The 21,777-nt window shown below is 48.9% G+C and overlaps 1 protein-coding gene across 2 annotated transcripts in view; it reads left to right on the top strand.

Annotated features, from left to right (window-relative positions):
• ADAMTS14 (ADAM metallopeptidase with thrombospondin type 1 motif 14) overlaps positions 1–21,777 on the top strand; it is a 107,681-nt gene that overhangs the window by 65,581 nt on the left and 20,323 nt on the right. The window contains exons 5-10 of one of the 2 annotated variants that reach the window (XM_031956823.1): positions 12,579–12,662; positions 13,215–13,362; positions 16,267–16,372; positions 16,481–16,624; positions 17,444–17,576; positions 19,567–19,680. In XM_031956823.1, coding sequence (XP_031812683.1) covers positions 12,579–12,662; positions 13,215–13,362; positions 16,267–16,372; positions 16,481–16,624; positions 17,444–17,576; positions 19,567–19,680 — 729 coding nt within the window. Of the gene's footprint in view, positions 1–12,578; positions 12,663–13,214; positions 13,372–16,266; positions 16,373–16,480; positions 16,625–17,443; positions 17,577–19,566; positions 19,681–21,777 lie in introns of both variants that reach the window. The other variant, XM_031956822.1, reaches the window with a different exon arrangement.

The following is a 21,777-nucleotide window of genomic DNA, read 5'->3' as shown; positions in this document are numbered from 1 at the left end:
AGAAACAGCTCTTCTCTTCAGTTCTGTTGTATTTACTACTGAGTTAGTTACTATAATCTTCACTTTGTTCAAAAAGAAAAAAGGAGGGAAAGAAAGAAAGAAAAGAAAAAACGGATGAAAGGAAGGAATAAAGAATAAAGCAAAAGGAAGGGAAAGAAAGAGTTTCAATGAAGCACTTTTCATGAGCCAGGCGCTGTGCTAAGTGCTGAAGAGACAAGTACAAAGGCAAACACTGCCCCTGCCCTCAAGGAGCTTACATTCTTTCCCCCCTTTATTAATTGTATTTTATTTTTCCAAATATATGCAAAGGTAGTTTTCAACATTCATCCCTGCAAAACCTTCTGCTCCAAATTTTTCTCAAGCAAACAATCTGATGTAGGTTAAACACGTGCAATTCTTCTAAACATATTTCCACATTCGTCATGCTGCATAAGAAAAATAAGATCAAAAGGGAAAAAAACTCGAGAAAAAAATATACAAGCAAACAAACCAATAAAAAAAGGTGAAAATGCTATGCTTTGATCTACCTTCAGTTCTCCATAGTTCCCTCTCTGGATCTGGATGGCACTTTCTATCTATCCCAAATCTATTAGAACGGTCTTGAACTACCACTTTGTTGAAAAGAGCAAAGTCCGTTACAGTCGATCATCACACAATCTTGTTACTGTGTACAGTGTTCTCTTGGGTCTGCTAACTTCACTTAGCGTCAGTTCGTGTAGGTCTTTCCAGGCTTTTCTGAAAAGCTCCCTGCAAGGAGCTTACATTCTAATGGGAGAAATGATATATACAGGGAAGTGGTAGCTGTGGTGGGGGAGAGGGGCTTTAGTCCATAATATTTGAGGGATGGTGAGTGGGGCCATAGGATAGCAGGTTAGTGTGTCCCATCTAGGAGTCTTGGCAGAGTTGATTTAATCATGGCTCATGGTTTCAGCCCATCTCTGTGATCCTATGAAAGGAACAAAGAAGGGTTAAATAGAAAAGGAGCTTGTCGCCATGTTGGCGGTGCTGGGGTGAGTGATAGGACTGGTCTAAGGCCATTCTCAGTGACTGTGAATATGGTTCCTTAAAGGCAGATTTTTGAAAAATCAAGTTTTATAGAAATGCCACTGAGCTTAGAATCAGAGGACCCAGATTTAAATTCATTCTTTGTCCCTGTGTCGTGTGATCTTGGATGGACCGCTTCCCCTCTCTCTGCCTTAGTTTCCTCATGTGTAAATTGAGGATATTGAATCTCATGGTCTCTAGAACTGGTTCCTCCAGATTCAATGGGGGAGGCTATTATTTTATTTAACTACCCAGGATCCAAAGTTGTGATTTCTCTTTCAGCTCCTCAACCACTGGCTTCCGTTTAACTAATGATTCTTTTGTTTAAATTGTTGTCAAGTCCTTCGTCTTGCAGAGGAAACTAAGACCCAGAGAGAAGTGACCTTTTCAAAGTCATACAGTCACTAAATAGGTGCCAAAACAACTTCTGCCTGCAGATCTAGAACGCTTTCCACTCTTTACAGATTCATTTCCAGTTCTCAGTGCATGTTAGCTTTGTGATCTTGGGAAGGGTGACTTTGGGTTGGACTGACTGCACATTCTGGGATCCCTTCTGAGCCTCAGTTTCCCTATCTGTACAGTGAGGATAATAGAACTTTTATGCTTTCTCTCTCACAGTGGGGTGCTTGTGAAGAAAATACTTGTAAAGCTTGGAAAACTGGGAAATAGGAGGCAGCCTGCAGAAAGAGCCTGGTGCTGTAGAACTGGGTGACCTTGGCCAACTCTTCCCAGGGTTGCCTGGCTGGCAGATAAATGGGAAATGTGGGGCGCCAGGGGGAGGGGTCTTGGCTCAGCTTTTAGAGCCCTGGATCTGCTTTCCCTTGAGTGATGCCATTTCCGGAAGGCTCATGAACTCTGGGAGTCCTGGTGTCATGAATACTGCAGAGTGTCTGGAACACGGGAGTGAGTGATAAATGCCAGCCATTGTTGCTTTTATGAAAGGGACCCTGTTGGGGTGAGGCGGCCTGAACAGAGGAGAGAAGTGGGGCTCTTAGGAGTGGCTGGTGAGGCAGAGGAAGAACCAGCCTGGGGTGTGGGGCTGGAGGGCCTGTGGCCAGCCAGGCTGCACGCAAGGCCCCTCTCCTCCTCCGGGCCCCAGATAGCCGAGAGGAACAAGGGCACCTTTAAGAGGGATGTAATAAACATTCCAGAGTGGACCCTTTGACGCTCAGAGCTCTGAACCAGAGAAGCAGCTCCCTCAGAGCTCTGCCCATGCAGCCCTATCTGGGCTTTAGCTTAGCCTTGGGCAGCTGGGTAATGGATCAGGAACTTAACCCCCCACAGCAAAGCTGCCCAGGCTTCTGGACTGTGGCTCAGGATGAGGTAGGGGCCTCCTTAATCTCAGCCACAGAATCGGAGAACCTCAGAGCTCAAGGGGCCTTCTGAGGCTGCCCCAGCCAACCTATCCCTGAAAAAGAGGACCCTCTGGGCCCCCCCAATAAGTAGTGCCCAAGGAATGCTGCCTCCCACTGTCACCCAGGACTAAGGCATGAAACCTGAGTTGTCCTCTTGGCACTTTCCCCAATTATTCCTGTTTGTTTTCTTTTTTCAGTGCACAGGCTTGTGAATGCTTCTGTGTTCTGGGACCCTTCCAGGTCTGATGTTCAGTCTACGCTTCTCCTCTGATGCTCTATATGCTAAGGATCTTTCCACATCCTATGTCTCCAGTATCTCTCTGACATCCTGTGTTCTTAGGCTCCATTTAGGACTGACATTCTATGTCTCTGCTTCCTCTCTGACATTCTGGGTTCTAAGGACCCTTTCAGGTCTGACATCCTATGTCTTTAATTCCTTTCTGAAATTCTGGGTTCTAAGACCCCTTCCAAGTCTGACATTCTATGTCTCGAGTATCTCTCTGACATTTTGTGTTCTTAGGCCCCATCCAGGTCTGACATTCTATGTCTCTGGTTCTTCTCTGACATTCTGTATTCTTAGATCTGACATTCTATGTCTCCAGTTTCTTTCTGACCTTCTTTGTTCTAAGGCTCCTTCCAGATCCGACATCCTACGTCTCCAATTCCTTTCTGAAATTCTGGGTTTTAAGACCCCTTCCAAGTCTGACATTCTATGTCTCCAGTTCTTCTGTGACATTCTGTATTCTTAGGCCCCATCCAGGTCTGACATCGTATGTCTCTGCTTCCTCTCTGACATTCTGTGTTCTAAGGGCTCTTCCAAGTCTGACATTCTATGCTTCTGGTTCCTCTCTGACCTTCTGTGTTCCAAGCTCTCTTCCAGCTTTCATGTTCTAAGGGTTCTCTGAGATCTCGTACTCTTTATGTCCTAAGGGTCTCAGAACTCACACATCTTATGCCCTTTGATCTAATCCGACATTCAGGGATCCTATAGTTGTGTCAGGTGCCTGTTCCCAGTTGAATACACTTGGAAACTGCACTAGGCTAAAATCAGGAAGAGGAAGTTGGCCACCCAGGCTTGGAAATCTGCTACTCAACTGCACCCTTGAGGGGGAATGATTTTGCAATCCAAGGAAATCCCCTTTTGAAAACCGTCGTGCCTGCGTGCCTTTGGGATGAACAGCCTTAACTTCTTTGGGGAAGGACAATTCATGCTCTAACTGCTGAGAAGGGGATATTCAGGTCCAGCGCCGGGCCAGGGCTGCCTTGTAGAGTGCCTGCAGCAAGGCTTCCATCTTCGTCTCTGTCCCTCCTTCCTCTGAGGGCCCAGTGTCTGGTCCAGCTCAGGCCCAGACATCCCAGGGGGAGTAAATGAGAAATCCAACCCTCCAATGATTGCAGAGGAAAGAACTACTGTTGAGTCTCGTGCCAGAGAAACCAGGGCAAACAGCAAGTAGATCTCTTCCTACTTTCCCTTCCGTCACACTCTCACACTCACCTTAGAGTCAGTCCAAGTCTGAAAGGTATTCTGGGAGGGAATAGATAGGTTGGAAGAAGGGTTTCTTAAGAGGGAGAATTGTAACATGGTACAGTCAAGCCTTGGACACCCATCAGCAGTTGAACGTAGGGTTCTTCTTCTTCTTCTTTCTCCTCTTCCTCTTCCTCCTCTTCCTCTTCTTCCTTTCTTCCTCTTCTTCCTTTTCCTCCTCTTCCTCCTCTTCTTCTTCTTCCTCCTCTTCCTCCTCTTCTTCTTCTTCCTCCTCTTCTTCTTTCTCTTTTTCTTTTCTTCCTCCTCTTCTCTTCCTTCTCTTCCTGCTCCTCCTTCTTTTCCTTTCTTTTCCTCTTCCCTTAAAGCTGACCTTAAAGCTGTGGTCTTAGTGGACCAAGCTCAATATTAATTATCAATGGGACCAAAACAGTCAATGCACTTTTAGACTGCACTGATAGATGCAGTGCCACCATGAGGGAGGTCGTTGTCTTATCCTGGTCTCCTGCCATGCTCAGGCTCCTTAGAGAGAGCTGGGTTTCATTCTGGGCACCATATTTGATGAAGGATGGCGACAGACTGACTTGTGCCCTGAAAAATGTGGCCAGGATGGTGAGGGGATGAATTGGTGGATATTTGTCTGGTAGAAGTAAAGACTCCTGGGGGAGGTCATGACTGTCCATTACTTGACTGAAGGCAGACTTTTATGATGCAGAGAGTTTTCAGAAAACCTGGGGAGCCACTGATTATCTGTGCTCTGTGATCAACCTCTGCCTCCATTTCCCCATCTGTAAAAGGGGAGGGTTGGGCTGTCTGGCCTCTGAGAGCGCCTGCAGCTCTATGTCCTTGATTCTGTTGGGACTTCACGGGGGTGTACCTCAGTTTCTCTCTGTAAAAACGAGGGGTTGGACTAGATGGCCTCTGAGGTTTCTTCTGGCACTTGATCAGTGATCCTAGCTCAGCCCCTCTCATTTTACACACGGGGCTACAAAGGCCTGCAAGGTAAAGTGATTGTCAGGGGCGCCTGGTCCCAGAGGGGCAGTGCCAGGATTTGAACCAAGCGCGCCCAATTGTGGGGCCAGGGCTCTTTCCACTAGGCTGCGGCTGCTGAGTAGGTGCTCCCAGGCAGGAAGCTGCTGGGCTCAGACGTTCCCCCATGGTGCCAGGCTCTGCAGCTGCAGGAGGCTCAGGGACAGCAGGAGCAGGGGGAGGGACGGCTGCCCAGCTCTGGAGGGCATTCCCTCCCTGCCCGGCCCACTCGACTGGTTTTCCGCCCAGCTGGAAGCCCCAGGTCACCAGCCACACAGCAGAGCAGTTAACCATACCCCCTGGCTGACGCCACTTGTTATAACAGGCCCTGGCTCAGGGCCACTGCAGCGCCTCCCGCCCCTTGGCATGGCTTATAGCCCAGCATTAAGAGGGCTGTGGCTGAGCAGGTCAGAGTCAGAGCCAAGCCAAGGGAACATGGGATGGGTCCAATCCCCCTCCCTCCATCAAACAGATGGGGAAACTGAGGCTCAGAGGGGACCACATGTAGGATCACAGATTTAAAATGGGAAGATCACTTGGAGAGCATCCAATCCAACTCCCCTCACTGAACAAGTGAGGCTTTAATAGACTAATCCTGGGTCACACAGGTAGGAAATGGTAGAACTGAGATGTGAACCCAGCTCTCTTGAGTCCAGATTCAATGTTCTTTCCAACACATCGCCTCCTCCTAGTCCATGCCTTCCTTCCCATTCCCACAGCTACGCAGTTGGGTCCGGCCATTATTATTTCTTGTCTGGATGCCGGTCTCACAGGCAGGTTCTTACTTCCAGTTCCTTGCCCCTCTGACCCAGCCTGTACCTTCCTCTCTGCAATTCGCCAAACTTTTTTTGGCTCCCATGTGTGTGAAGCACTGTCTCAGGTCTTCTTAGTATACATGTATGACTGTTTTATTTCTCTGTTCAAAGGCCTTCACTGGCTTCCTGTTTCTTGCTTCACAAAGGCTGGTTAACCTTCTTCGACTTCCTTTGTTGATGTCAAGCTCTATCTGTTCGCCCACCCAAACTAGTGCCCCGTACTGTGCTATATACCACACACCAGCCTTCTGGGGGGAAAGGAGGCAGATGTGATTTCTGAGCGGCTGTTGGGGAACTTTCTTTTTTGAGGCAATTAGGCTCAAGTGTCCAGGGTAACAGAGCAGGTGAGTATCTGAGGCCATATTTGAGCTCAGATCTTCCTGACTCCAGAGCTGGTATTCTCTCCTAGCTGCTCCTCACCCCTTTTATTTCCTGGTAATCTTTAAAAGAACATGGAGGCCAATTCTGCTCGGCTCCAGAGAACAGAACTAGGAAGTACCGGGGGAGGTTCCAGAAAGGAGGACGTAGACTATATATGGGAAACCTCTTTAACCATTAGAGCTGCCCAAACCATTCCATGTTGCCTTTTTCCATGCTCGGCACAGGGTGTGGGAGAGAAAGTTGGGAAAGTTGGTCATCTAGTTCAATCCCTTATTTTACAGATGAAGAAACTGAGGCACAGGAAGGCTGTGATTTATCTAAGAGTATACATAGGAAGCTAGAAGGGACCTCAGAGATACCCCTCCATGTTATAAATAGGGAAACTCATGAAGTCCAGACAGGTGAGGTGACTTGCCCAAAATCACACAGATTATGTGAATCTCCAACTTGTCACGGATATTGTGGAAAGGATTCCAGTTTGGATACAGAGGGATGAAATGACTTTTGAAGTTTTCCATAGAAATTAGAGCAGAAACTTATAGTTTTTGAAAATTCCCATTGGAGAGGCTGATATCCAAAGAGGTCAAGTGAATTCTAGAAAATCACACAAGGGATTTGAACCCTGGTCTTCTTGACTCCAAATCCAGTGTTCTTTCCAGCCCTGAAGTTCCACAACACAGGCAGAATAGATTGTCCTTTCCTACTAGCCTGGGAGAGAACTGTCAGTCAGTCAGTCAGTTAGTCAACAAACACTCAGTAAACACTTACTTTATGGACTAAGCCCTGGAAATACAAAGACAGAAATGATCGTAATTCATCCTCCACCCTTTCTGTTCTCCCCTCAGTCTTTCCTTACCAGGAGTCCCAGCCATTGAGCTACTGTAGCACTTTCTGTTTCTCTACCAGCAGGCTCACTGTCTGGAAAATGGAATAACACAGTGCTGGGATGAGTCATAGAGTCAGATAATTCTGGGAGCCATCTAGTATAATCTCTTTTATAAATGAGGAAACTGAGGCTCCAGAAGGTTGTCAATTGCTTGAGGTCATACAGATAAGTAACAGATTTGAATGCCCGTTCCTCCTCCATCTAGCTCCAAAGCCTGTGCTTGCCCCACCAAGCTACCCTGCCTCTGGGAGAGTGAGGGGAAGCAATTATCGTTATCCCGTGGAAGGGATTCTGTCCATTCTTGATGTTATGGGCTCAGCAGACACGGGGATGTGGGGGTGTGGGGGTGGGTGGGGGGAATGATTACTGATCAACTGTGCAAGCAGCCCTACTAGGGCATAGCATTCTAAGGCTGCTGGGAAGTCGGTGAGTTGGTGGAAGGAGAGCCTGGCAGGGCACTGGGAGCTGCTGCTTGGTGAGAAGAGAACATTTAGTCAGAGCAGAGGGAGGAGGGAGTGCTGGGAGGAGGCCAGGAGTTGGAGAAGCCCAGAGAATTTGGTCTTGAGTCCTCTCCCCTTAAGTCGTCATTGTGGTACGCGGTTGTGTTTACAGGGATTTGGGTTGGTCTGGGTCATGCCTCTTATTGCCTGCTGAATAGCCCACACACAGCCTGGACCAGTGTGAAGAATGAGTGATGATGGAGCTTTGGAGTCAGAGCCAGGGCAGGCCTGCCTGTCTGAATGGTCCCAGCTGAACTCGAGACTGCAGGATGAGAGCTGAAAGGAGCGGTAGAACACAGTGCCACAGCTGGGAGGCACGGCAGACAGGGAGGGGACGAGGAAAAGCAGTTATTAAGTGCCTACTGTGTGCCAGGCCCTATGCAAAGGGCTTTACAAATATTGTTTAATTTGATCCTCACACCAACCCTGGAAGGAAGGGGCTGTTACTATCTATATTTTACTGTTGAAGAAACTGAGGCCAAAAATTGAGGTGAAGTTATTTGCTCAGTCACACATTTAATTAATTAGTGAATGCCTGAGGCATGATTTGAGACAGCATGGGATGAGAGGTCTAGAGCTGAACGTGATCTCAGATCTCATGCAGTTGGAACCCCCTCACTTTACAGAGGAGGAAACTGAGAACAAGGGGGATGAACTATCCTAGAATCTTAGATGTGGAGATGAAGAAATTGTATGGGCCATCTGGCTTAACTCCATTTCACAGTTGAAGAAACTGAGGTTTTCAGAGGTTAAATAACTTGATCAAGATCATGTAGCTAATGATAAGAGTCGAGATCCTCTGAGTGGCTCACCTAGAATTGTTGTTAATCTCATTTTGTAGGGGGAGAGATTGAAACTGATATTTGGGAAGGGATTTAATCTAGTCTACAGAGGAGCATAGGATTGTTCAGCCACGTATCTGGAAGTCTCATTGCAATATGGGATATCCCCAAAGTCTTAGTGTCATTTTAAGCTATTAGAGCTCCATTCCATAATGGAACGGCAGTTTTCTGGGGTGAAGTAGCCCCCTAGCTCCTGTGCCAGCCTGGCACACATCCCTGGCTGCCATGGCTCATGCTTCCAATCCTGTTCCTAAAGTCCTCTCAAATCTGGAGCCCTTTGGGGCCATCCCGCAGCTTCAGTCTGAAAGTCTTCCAGAACTGGAGCTGACCTGACCTGGTCAGAGAGATGGATTCCAAGTTGATGGTGGCCATCATTGCCTTAATTCAGCCCTTCAGCGGCATTGCTACCTTGTCGAGGCTGGCGCTTTCTTTGGTGCAGATTAAAATTTATTATATATTATTACATAATATATATTATATTATAATTATAATATAAATAACTTTCATTCTGTCAATCAACAAATATCTATTGGTCTGCTGTGCTAAGCAACAGGGACACTGTATAGAGCAAAAGTAAAACCTGTCTCTGCCTTGAGGAGCATGCATTCTCTTCTCCAATATGGCTCCTTCCCATGTCCACTCATCGGTCCTCTCTAGAGGATCTACTAAGTGCTTTGGAAGTATCTCTCTGCTTCATCTTGGGGACAACACAGTGGTGCTCAGGCTCCTTACCTCCTCTGGTATATCCACAGTCATGGCTCCTACGTCACTTCTTAAGCAGATCCTCACTGGCTTCCTTCTACCCACTGTACTGCCCACTGATCTCCCAACTGTTTTTTAATTTAGTCTTTCAGATTTTCCCTAGTTCATGGCCCCATAGTTCAAAAGGGACATTGGGGTTTTACTGGAATGGGAAATATGGAATCCTGTAAAGAACAGAATGGTTTAATAAATATGAATAACCTCATCTCCTCCTCCTTTTCCTTTTCCCTCTTCTCCTCTTCTCTACTTCACTCTTCTCTTCCTCTCTGTCTTCCTCCTTCACTTCCTTTTTTCCTCCTCAAGTTTCTTCTTCTCTTCTCCCTCTCCCACTATCTCCTTCTCTTTATTCTCTTCCTCCTCCTTGCCTTTCTCTTTCTTCTCATTTTACTCCTCCTTTTCCTCTCTCTTCTTTTTTCTTCTATTTCTCCTTGTCTTTCTTTTCTTCCTTTTCCCCTTCTTCCCATTAAATTCCAGGCCCAGCTTACTGTAAGGATTCTCTACTCAGTGCTCTTCCCATCCTACAGCTTCTCATAATTGGCACTTTTCATCCACTTGGTTTGTCCAACTGAGACAGCTTTGTAATGGATTCTACATCTTAGGTTGGAGGTGGTTATCAAGCTCACCCCCTCATTTCACAGATGAGACAACTGAGGCCCATAAATCCAAGATCACCCAGATAGTAAGTGGCACATCTAAAATTTAAACCCAAGCCATTGATCTAGCACTGGAAGAAATCCCAAAAGTTGTCTCATCCAACCCTCCCACTTTGCAGATGAGGAAATTGAGTCCCTAGGAAATTAAGTAACTTTCTCAAAGTCACAAGCTAGTAAATGTCAAAGGCAGGATTCCAACTCAGCTCCTCTTATGTGAGAACCAAAGCTCATTTCATTGGACCATGCTCCCTCCAAAGCTCCTGTATCCTGGGCATAACCCACAGTTTTCCCTCACCCTTTAAGGGGGCAGGATGGTTTAGTGGAAGGGGTTTGGAGCCAGAGGATGGCAGGTTCAAATCCTGTTCCACTGCTTAGCTAATCCCAGGGGGGCCTTGGGGAATCATCTCATTTCTCTAGATCTTTTTTGACAAGATGAGCAGGATTGGATTAAAAGGTACCTCAGGACCCTTCCAGCTATAAATTCATGACTGTACCCACTCCCAGACCAAATGTGGTACTGGGACATTCAGTTAAATTTAGCAATTATTTATTAAGGAGCTATTATGTACAAGACACTGTGCTAGGAGGCATAATGACTAGAACACTGGGCACGGTGACAGGAATATCTGAGTTCAAATTCATACTCAGATACTTAATAGCTATGAGATCTTGGGCAAGTCATTTAATCTGTTTGTCTTAAGTTTTTTCAACTATAAAATGGGGATAATAACAGCACCTTGTTCCTAGGATTGTTATGAGGGTGAAATGAAACATTTATAAAGACTTAAAATAGTCCCTTACACATAGTAGATGCAATAAATGCTTCTTCTCATCTCCTGTTCTCCACTGTTCTAGATGCTGGAGTCAGAATATATGAAGACAAAGTCAACAGTTCTTGCCCCATAGGAGATCCAATACCAATTCACCCAAATACATACAAAGTTATAAAAATAAATTCAGAATTAATTTTGTATGACTATCCAGATTTGTAATAGATTTTATTTTTCTTATCTTCTTAATGATTGGGGGAAGAAGAGGGAGAGAGACAATTAAGAACTGAAAATAAGATGAAGAAACAACTCAGGAGGGAAAAGTCATCGACAATTCGACCTTCTGGGTCTGATTTTCATCACCTGTAAAATCAGGGCAGATTAGATGATCTCTAAGTTCCACTTTCTTCTAAATTCTAAGGGGTTTGTGAAAATCTGTTTAGATATTCTCCGAGGTGGGATCACTAAATCAAAGGGTGTGGTCAGTTTTATGATCTATCAGTTGCCAGTTTATTTCCCAGAAAGATTGCTGTGGTTTGCAATTACGTCAGCAATGTATGTGTACTTATTTAGTCACAGACTCACCAACATTGAGGTTTAAAAAGCAAAACTCATTCCTGTTCTTTTTTGCCCACTATATGACGGTGACCTTGTTTTATTTTGCCTTGTTCTGATTATTAACTTAGAGCATCATAGGTTTAGAGCTAGAAGGGGATTTTAAAGTGATTTAGTTCAGACATGTTGTTTTACAGATGGAAAAACTGAATCCACAGTGGCAACTGACATACCCAAGATTATAAGTAGGATTTAAGGTAGAATTTGAGCCCAGAATCAATGCTTTATCTACTTCCTACCACAGCTGTCTGCTCCAGTTTGCACTTCCTTTTTAGTACACTATTAGTTCATAATCTTTGATATTCCATATTTTAGAGTCTCAAGTTCCTTCTAGTTCTAGCATTTATATTTTATATAAGCGATCCTCTCAGCTCTGACATTCTATGTTCTATAGTCTAACGTTCCTCTCAGCGATGACATTTTTTGTCTTGTAGTAATGTCTCTCAGCCTCAGTTTACTTGTAGGTTGAAGATAACAACAGCACCTGATTCACAGGGTCACGGTGGGGAGCAGATGGGATACTGTCTGTCAGTGTTCGGCAGACCTTAGCACACTCTATAATGGTCAGCTCTGACTATTTCCCAGAGATGAGCAGGTGGCTAATTTTGGCTGGCTGGCTGAAGAGATGCAAGGCAGGGAGGTTATCGAGATGGCTGTTGTTGTGGAAGGAGCTCTGGCCTTTTAGTGCTAAAAGGCCAATTTCCCAAGGGATTTAGGGGCGCTCACTCCTCCACACTGGCCTGCAGTCTCTGCACTTGAAGGAGCTGTACCCTTAGAACAGAGATGGTCAGAACTGAAAGGACAGTTAGAACTTTGGAGCTGGACAGACCATTAGAATTTAGAATACAGAGTGTCAGAGCTGCCTGGAAGGGCCCATGGAGAAGGCTGCTTGTCCCCTCCATAAAGGAGAATCTGGAGGCAAGGAGATGAAGGGGAAGGAAAACTAAGCTGGGAAAATCTGAGGTTTGCAGACCCTTCCCTTCCTTGGTTCCTTAATGGCTGAAGAGATTCCTCAGCTGAGAGCTGACATCTTCAGGATGTCAGGAAAGGAAAAGGCAATGATGGACAAGAACATGGTGGGCCGGAGCTCTGCATCTGGTCAGAGGATCTGAATGTCCACGCCAGCTTGGATGCTGACCAGTTGGGTGACCTTTTCTGGGTCAAAATGAGGGGCTTTAGCTGGAGGGTCAGCATGATGTAGTGGAAAGAAGCTGGGATGGAGCTGGAGGGCCCAGCTTCAAATCCTTGCTCTCCTGTTGACCTGAATGATCTTGGCCAAGTCAAGTCCTTTCTTGGAAAATCAATTTCCCTCCCTGTAAGATGAAGAGAGCTGGCTTAGATCAGCATTAAAGCCTGAGACAAACCAGCTTCTGGAGTCTACAGGTATCGGTGACTTCTCTTCTCTGCAAGCGCTAGCCCATGTTCTCTTCTTCCTTTCTGCAGGTGGATGAGATCTACCATGATGAATCCCTGGGGGTGCATATGAACATCGCCTTGGTTAGGATGATCATGGTGGGCTATCGACAGGTAAGCTTGTCATCGGGGCAGGAAGCCAGCAGGTCAGCCATGGGGCGGAGGATGGGGGCCAGTCTGAGCCCTGGGGTGGCAGCAGCCAGGCAGAGAGATAGGACTTGGGATGGACAATGAAGAATGTGGGAGACCCATCGGGTGGAAGTGAGTGTGGGGAGCAATGGGATTGGTTTCTGGGATCCAGGTAGGGATGGAGGGGATTTCCCAGGAGAGCTCTGAAGCATTCTAGGTGGTTTGGGGATTATGGGATTGCCCAGGATAGTCTCATGGGCATTCTAGACCTTGAGAGACTCTTTAATCCCTGGCTCAGGATAACAGAATTTAGGGCCCTCAGGAGCTTCGAAGGTCACCTAGTCCGACCTTTTCACTTTATAGGTGAGGAACCTGAGACCCTGGGAGGTTAAATGGTACTTGCCAGCTAGGGTCAGAGGTGGGATTTGAACTCAGGCTCACTCGGTGCTCTTTCCGCTTCGCGGCACCCATTCTCTTCTAATGCGCGGCGACAAAGTTGACCCCACTCTGGTTCTGTACCCCCCAAACTCCTTCCAGTCTCTGAGCCTGATTGAGCGAGGGAACCCGTCCCGGAGCCTGGAGCAGGTGTGCCGCTGGGCCCACTCCCAGCAGCGCTCCGACCCTGCCCACGCCGAGCACCACGACCACGCCGTTTTCCTCACGAGGCAGGATTTTGGTCCCGCAGGTATGCAAGGTACTGTATTCCCCATAGACAGGGGTGCGCAGCTGGCCGGAGGGGAAGAAGGGAGAGAGAGCCCCCAGCCCCGCCCATGCCCACCGCTCTGCCCAGCCTCTGGGACTGCAAGGAGGGGCTTCCCAGCCCTCTCTCAGGGCCCTCGAACGCACACGTGGGGAAGGTTTGCGAAACGGCCTTTGCTGTCGGCACACTCAGGGGCTTCCTTGAGGGCGGCACAAGGATGGCGTAGTTCACGGGCTGTGGGAGAACTTCGGTGTAAATCTGGCTTCTCTTACTCAGCAGCTGGGGGGCAGGGCACTTCTCCCGAGGGGGGCCTCGCTTCCCTCCTTTGGCAAATGAGAAACAAGGGAGGCGTGATCTCCGAGGTCCCCAGCAGCTCTCCATCCCAGGGGCCTCAGCCACAGAGAGACAATGAACAATTAGAATGACGGCTCCAGAGCCGATTAAATCGAAAACAAACAAACGTCATCAACTTAGAGTGTTGAATTTGGCTAGCCCAGAGGTGCTTGATTGTTTGATTGATTAGAATCACTTCCCTGAGGAATTAGGCTCTTCCCTACACCTCTATTTCCTCATCTATAAAATGGGAATATTGGGGAGTGGCGGGGAAGGGGTGGTGCAGTGGGTAGAGCACTAGCCCTGAAGTCAGGAGGACCTGAGTTTAAATCCAGCCTCAGACACTTAACACTTCCTAGCTGTGTGACCCTGGCCAAGTCACTTAATCCCAGCTGCCTCAGAAAAAAAGGGAATATTAATAACAACCTCATCTGTATATCAGAGCTGTTGAGGGGAAAAGTGCTTGATTGAAATTTTAGTACCTTGTGGGCCAGGAGCAACAGGGAGAAACCCTTCTGTTTCTTTACTGCTGAGTCAGGGGACCTGAGCCGGATCAATCATCAATATGCTTAAATTGGATTGAATTGATCCCCTTTATGTCTTGCTTCCTGGATTTTTCAAATCTTTATGAAAAATCTCTCATGAATCCCAGAAAGAGACAGGGAAGGCACTGGGATTAAACAGGACTGGAGAAAGGCTTTTTGCAGCCGATGGGACTGAGCTGGGGAGGTCAGGAGGCCCTGATGAGCTCGAAGAATGTTCCAGTACCAATGGGAGACGGCCAGAGAAAATGCTCCACGTTGGGAGAGGGAGTGTTGGGCTCCGGGGTCCTTGGATGGTGGAATATGAGCTGGGAGGCACTTGGAGCATAGAGTGTCAGAACTGGAGGGGTGTTTCGGACACGGGGTGCGGAAGGACACAGCAGGAAGGCCTCCCTTACATTCCAGGAATAGAAAGATGGAGGCTCAGCGGGCGGCAGGGCTCATGGGGTCCAGCTCTCTCATTTTACAGTGAGGAAGCTGAATCTTGGAGGAGGAAGTAAGGGGCCCGGCCTATAGCGGGAGAAGGGCAGGGACCCGTCCCCTCGTGGCAGCCTCCTGCTGTCCAGTCCTGTCTGTGACTCAGAAGCCTTCGGGAATCTTGCCTGAGCCTGAGGAGTCAGGGCTTTGGGGCAGACCTGGTCCTGCTGAATCCTGCTGCCATCCTTGTTAAAAGTGGAGGCCGGGCAGTCAGCAGAGGCTGCCATGGATCCGGAGAGGAAGGAGCAGGAAGCCACCCTGCAGCCACAGAGCTGATGGGGAGGGCACTGACCCTCGGCGAGTTCCCGAGGAAGGAACCCTGGGCTCCCAAGCTCCCACTAAGTCAGCATCCCCCCCCAGCCTCTCTTCCTCTCTGGATTTGAGGATGGCTTGGGCTAGATTCAAATTTAGGAGGCCGCTGGTTGGGAGGAGCCATTGGCCAACAGCTGGTCCAAGCTTTGGGCTCCTGTCCCTGTGGCCCCAGCCTGGAATTGGTCTGACAGCTCAGGGTGGGGCCCAGAATGCAGCAGTCATGGCAGGGCCCCGGGACGGGGTGGGATGGGGCTGGATCTCCACGAACCCTCTTTTTTGTAAGTGTCCTGTCCCCAACCCTGCTCTAACCAGCTGTGCAGCAGGCCTGGCCACTATGGGGGTGGGGCGATGTTTGGCCCAGAGCGTCATTTACATTTCAATGATACATCTCTCTCTCTCTCTCTGTCTCTCTCTGTCTCTCTGTGTCTTTCTCTCTTTCTCTCTCTGTCTGTCTGTCTGTCTCTCTCTTTCTCTCTGTGTGTCTCTCTCCCTCTCTTTATTTTTCTCTTTTTCTCTGTCTCTTTGTCTATGCCCGTTTGTCTGTCTGTCTCTCTCCTTCTCTTTGTCTCTGTCTCTTTTCGTCTGTTTCTCTCTCTCTTTTTCTCTCTCTGTCTCTGTCTGTCTCTCTATCTCTATCTCTCTCTGTCTCTTAATTTCTTGCATAAATTCACTCTCTCTACCTCTGGTATTTTTCTCCCTCTCTGTTTCTTTATTTCTCTCTGTCTCTGTCTCTCTTTTTTGTCTGTTTATCTCTGTCTCTTTGTCTATGTCTGTATGTCTCCCCCTCTCTGTCTCTGTTTTTCTCTGTCTCTATTTCCCTCTCTCTGTCTCTTAATTTCTTACATAAATTCACTCTCTCTATCTCTGTGTCTCCCTCTCTGTTTCTTTATTTCTGTCTCTCTCCCTCTCTGTCTCGTCTCTCTTTTTTGTCTGTTTCTCTCTCTCTCTCTCTGTCTATATCTGTCTGTTTCTGTCTCTTTCTCCCCTTCTCTGTTTCTCAATTTTTTACATAAATTCTCTCTCTTTACCTCTCTCTTTTCTCATCTTTCCTCTCTTTGTGTCTCTTTCAATTCCCCACCTCCATCTTTTTCTCCCTTCCTTGCTTTTTCTCCCATCCAACCTCCCTTCCTCTCTTCTCCCCCCTCCCTCCATTTGCCCTCCTTTTGTGTCTCTATCTCCATCTTCCTCTCCAACTCCCCCATACTCCCCCCCTCTCTTCTGGCAGGGTACGCACCCGTTACTGGCATGTGCCACCCCCTGAGAAGCTGTACCCTTAACCACGAGGACGGCTTTTCCTCCGCCTTTGTGGTGGCTCATGAGACTGGCCATGTGTAAGTGACCCCCCCAGAGGTCTCTGGCCGGGGTGGGGCTGGGGGAGACCCCTCTGCCGTGTGTCGGGAGCCTCCTCGATGAGCCCAGCTCAGGGGCCTTTCTCCTAGGCTAGGCATGGAGCATGATGGCCAGGGGAACCGGTGTGCGGACGAGACGAGCATGGGGAGCATCATGGCGCCACTGGTGCAGGCCGCCTTCCACCGTTACCACTGGTCCCGCTGTAGCAAGCAGGAGCTGAACCGTTACATACAGTAGGTGCCTCCTTCACCGCCTCCCCCTCCCAGGCCCAGAGCTTTTGTCGTATGTGGGGGGGGCCCTAGACACAGATGTAACAGCCCCCGCAGCAGAGCCTGAGACATGGTGGGGCTCCGTCCCTCCATCCCCAGCACGCCTGCCGGGGGAACCTGAAGCTGTGAGTCAGATGTCATTAGGTGTCAGAGCTTCCCCTTCTGCAGCGCAGTTCCTTTAGGAAGCCCCACTTTGCTAATGACTCCCGGAGGTAGGGGATGCATTATTATCCCCATTTTACAGATGATGAGCTGAGGATAAGAGAGGTAAACACTTGCCCATGGTCACACAGTGAGTGTCAGAGGTAAGATTTGAAATCAGGTCTCCTTACTGCTCTTACCATCAGGCCTCAGAGATAGAGGATCCCTGTGTGAGGGAGAGCCTAACTAGGCTCCCACCCGGCCAGGCTTCTAAGGGCCTCAGGCCCCCTGGGCTCTGTGTGAGCTGGCTGAGGCTCACTGAGCATCCCAGAGCCTCCGCCACAAGTCACACCCTAGGGGTGGTCTGGCTATTAATGGCTGTGGTGGGCTGGGAGGGCAGGAGAACCCAGGAGGAGAGAGATGGGGGTCAGGGAAGTTTTGCCCAGTTTGGCCATGACCCAAGTGAGGGGGAAGGAGGGGTGGCTGAGGGCAGATGGAGCTTCTTGCCGACCTCCGTTGACATGAGGCACGAGGAGAATGGAGAGGTGGACTTGAGAATCCTTGCCCTGATCCGAGCGAGTCTGAGGGGGTGTCCCTTCCCTGTGATGCCCTCTCCTCATGTCATCCCTCATGTCCCCACAGCTCCTATGACTGTCTCCTGGATGACCCCTTTGAGCACCAATGGCCCCAGCTGCCCGAGCTTCCCGGGATCGACTACTCCATGGACGAGCAGTGCCGATTTGACTTTGGTGTGGGCTATCAGACCTGCACGGCCGTGAGTATAGCCTCCGTCCCAGTTAATGGTGCCTTTGCAGGGCTCCCAGCTACCCATCAAATAGCCCTGCCTGAAGGAGGGGAAGGGGATGGGGGCTCAGGAGAGGAGGGTCCCCATGCTAGCTCTATGCGCCACTCAAGGAGTCAGGCCTCAGATGGAGCTGCGGCTTTCTCATGTTGTTCTAGGAACTAGGGTCCTGCCAGGTCTGACGTCCTATGCAGGTAGATGAGCAGTAAGCTTTTATCATGCACTTACTGTATACCTGGCACAGTAAAAGTGGTAGGATATAAATACAAGCACAAGAAAGGACATTGCCTGCTCTCAAGGGGTTACATTCTAATGGGGGAAGACAACACTGGCCATTCATTACAGAGATGCTACAAATTTAATACATATAATTATATATTATACATGTATATATATTTGTGCAGATATACGTATATGTATATATGCACACACACCCATCCACATTTCTCTCTGTGTACCTATTTATCCATTTACTCATCTATCCATCTATCCATCCATCTGTGTGTCTGTGTGTCCATCCATCCATCTATCTATCTATCTACCTACCTACCTGTCTGTCCATCCATCTCTCTGTCCATCTGTATGTCTATTTTATCTATGTACTACCTTTCTGTCTATTTACCTGTCTATGTATCTATCTATCTTATCTATTTATGTATCTCTGTGTCCATCCATCCATCCATCCATCCGTCTGTCTATCTAGCTATCCATCCATCCATCCATGTATCTGAGCACTGAGGGAATTTGCTTTCCTTGACTGTGCATATCCATCACAAGGTGTTTCTTTCCCTTTTTTCGCGACGGGCGTGGGCAAGAGGGAGACAGAATGCAGAGAGGAAACCTGGGGATGCCACAGATGTGGGCACGTGCTTGCACCTCCCACAAGGCCGCTGATTTATTCGTTTTGCTCGGTGGTTTGACGTTGCTAGAAGAGTTCTCTTGGGGAATGGACACAATCTATAAATATTTGGATTGACAAAACAAAGCCACCAGTTCCTCAATGACAAAAGAGGGCGTGGGGCTGGGATGGAGGTGCCCTCCACGGGCATGACGGGCCAGATCTGGGGAACGCACAAGGGTGACGGCCGCTGTGGCCCCTCCCAGAATGGAGGTCCTGGAAGATAGCCACCAGTGGGAGCCACCAGAGGGACACTCCAGGCTTGGAAGCCGAGTGGTCTGGAGAACAAGGGGCACAGCTGGGAGGGGATGGTCAGAGAGCCCCAGAATTATAACCGGAAGGGGCTTCAGAACCATTTGGTCCCACCCCATTATGCAGACGTGGAAACTGAGGCTCAGAAGGGTTGTGATTTGTCCAGGCCCTCTAGAGGAGTGATAGAGATGGGAGAATTTGAACCCCAGTCTGTCAGCCCAGATTCAATGCTCTTTCTCGCTGGGATGCACTGGTTCTTCCATGTTTGGAGGCTCTTCCAGCTCTGATGTGTGATTTTTCTGCCCTCTCTTTGGGTTTTCTGCAGAGTGTGGCGAGAGAGGCAGGAAAATTGTGGGGAACTCGCTGTTTGTTGGGGTCGGGGCAGATGAGACTTGGGGATAAGAAACAGCAGAAGATGGCGCAGCCTCGGGGACTCTCAGAGGATGCTCCACTTGCACCATTCTTGAGCAGGAAGGAAGACCAGAGTTAAAATCCAATCTTAGAAACTTCCCGGCTGTGTGTACCTGGGTAATCACTTAACACTGTCTGCCTCAGTCTTCTCAGCTGTACAATGGGGCTGATAAATAGCCTTTACCTTCCAGGGCTCTTGTGGGAATAACACAAGATACTATTTTTCAAGGGTTCAGCCCAACGCCTGGCACATGGTTAGGTGATAGAAAAACGCCCATTCCTCTCTCCCTTCCCCCATTTCACAGATGGGCAAACTGAGCAGAGAGACGTTAAGTGACATTGCTAACAGGTGCCCTGGCCAGGAGCCACCCCAAGCCTTCTGACCTCTGTCTTGTCTTGCAGTTCAGAACCTTCGACTCTTGCAAACAGCTGTGGTGCAGCCACCCCGACAACCCCTACTTCTGCAAAACCAAGAAGGGGCCGCCCCTGGACGGGACCGAATGTGCCTCAGGCAAGGTGCCCGGCGCTCCCCGGGGGGTGGGGCAGCAAGGTAGAAGAAGGCCATGGGGCCTCAGGGGGCTACCCCTCCGCTCCCCTCCCCCTTCACACTCCTCCTCCTCTCTCCCCTCTCCTCTCTTCTTCCTTTTCTCCTTTCGACTTCTCTCCTCTTTCTCCTGCCCTCTCCTCTTTTCTCCTTCTCTCCTCTCTTTTCTCATTCTCTCTCTCCTTTCTCCCCTTCTCTTTTTTCTCTTCTCTGTCTCTCCTTTCTGTCTTTCTCTGTATTTCTCTTTGACGCTGTCACTTCTCTCTCTTCCCTCTTTCCCTCTTCTCCTTCTCTCTCCTATTTTTTCCCTCTTCTCTTCTCCTTCTTTCTTTCTCCCTCCTCTCTTCTCTTTTTTCTCTCTTCTGTTTCTCCTTTCTGTCTTTCTCTTTCTCTTTGATGCTCTAACTTCTCTCTTCCCTATTCCCCTCTTCTCCTTCTCTCTCCTATTTCTCCTCTCTTTTTTCTCCTTCTCTCTTTTTCCTTTCTTTCTCCCTCCTCTCTCTCTTTTCTCTCTTCTCTGTCTCTCCTCTCTGTTTTTTTCTCTTTGATGCTCTCACTTCTCTCTCTTCCCCCCTCCCCTCTCCTCTCTTCTTCCTCTTCTCCTTTCTCCTTCTCTCTCTTTCTCCTTTCTCTCTTCTCTCTTTTTCTCTCTTCTGTCTCTCCTTTTTGTCTTTCTCTCTGTTTCTCTTTGACGCTGTCACTTCTCTCTCTTCCCCCCTCCCCTCCCCTTTCCCTCCTCCTTCACACGCACATCCGAGTGTGCATACACGTTCTCCCCCCCCCCCCCACATGCACACTCACACTCTCCAAACCGGGAAAACCCTGTGCCTCCTGCAGACTGAATGGGATGTCAGAATCAGGTTGGAAGCGGGCCTGGGGAACTGGGCTGTCTCCGTTTCCTCTCTGTCTGAGTGTTTCTTTTGTTCCTGAGAGTTCTGATTCACTTTGGGGAGCCAGCATGGGCCCCCCCAGGTCCGTGGGCAGAGTCTGGAGTGTGTCCCCTGGAGCTGCAGCAGCCTTGGGGTCCTGTTAGCTGACCCTCAGCAGCAGGGCCTCTCCCTTGGATGTGTTCCGTAGCCTCCCAGAAAGGGCCGGACAAATGCGGGAGTCTGGGGCCAAAACTCCTTGTGGCCTTGGATAAGCCACCTCCCTCCAGGGAGCTTCAGTTTTTTCCTCTGTAAAGTGAAGGAGGCGGACTAGTGACCTCTGAACTTCCTCTAGGTCTGATACATTAAAAGTGCTATCAATGTACAGAAAACCATCATCATCACCATCATCCTCATCCTCATCGTCCCACAGTTAGGTGGCACAGTGGATGGAGCACTTGGCCTGAGTTAGGAATACCTGGATTCACTTACTAGCTGTGAAAGACATCTGCCTTGCTTTACTTAACTATAAAATGGATATAATAATAGCATCTACTTCCCAAGGCTGTGGAAAGGACCAAAGGAGAGAATTTCTGTAAAGTGCTTAGCATAATGACTGGCACATAGTGGGCACTTCAGCAGTGCTTCTCACTCCCTTTTCCTTCTCTCTCCCCTCCCTTTTCCTCTCTCCTTCCCCCTTTCTTACTTCCCTTCTCCTCTTCTTTTCCTCCCCTCCTCCCCTCCCTCTCCTCCTATCCCCTCCCCTTTCCTTCTATATTCTTTCTCCCTCTCCTCCCTCCCCTGTGTCCAGACCCTTGCTGATTCTTAGTGAGTCTCAAGAGCAGAGGGATTGGGGCTTTGCAGCCTGAAGGAGGGAAGGGGGCAGGCCCTATTCCTGCTACTAAGTCACTGTCCTAGTGATTAAGAGAGGCCTCTGGTGGTCAGACTAGAAAGGCACAGGGGAGGTCAGCTCTGGTCTCCCTCCCTGACCTCCAACATCTCCTGTTTCCTCCTGCCCGTTCAAGCAGAGACTCCCACCTCAGGCAGGTGCTGCCATCCCCAGCGGTCACTGACTGGCGTGTGGACAGGATCAGGGGTCAGCCAGACAAGGCCTGAGTGTGTGGCCCTCAGGGAGACACTCTCCCTTTGGGCCCCTTCCTCCTTTGTCTGTGAGGGCTTCCTGCTCTGTGGAACCCTTGAACC

The sequence above is a fragment of the Sarcophilus harrisii genome, chromosome 2, assembly GCF_902635505.1.
Source record: "Sarcophilus harrisii chromosome 2, mSarHar1.11, whole genome shotgun sequence".
Lineage (NCBI taxonomy): Eukaryota > Metazoa > Chordata > Mammalia > Dasyuromorphia > Dasyuridae > Sarcophilus > Sarcophilus harrisii.
This window is presented reverse-complemented; position numbering and strand designations above follow the sequence as displayed.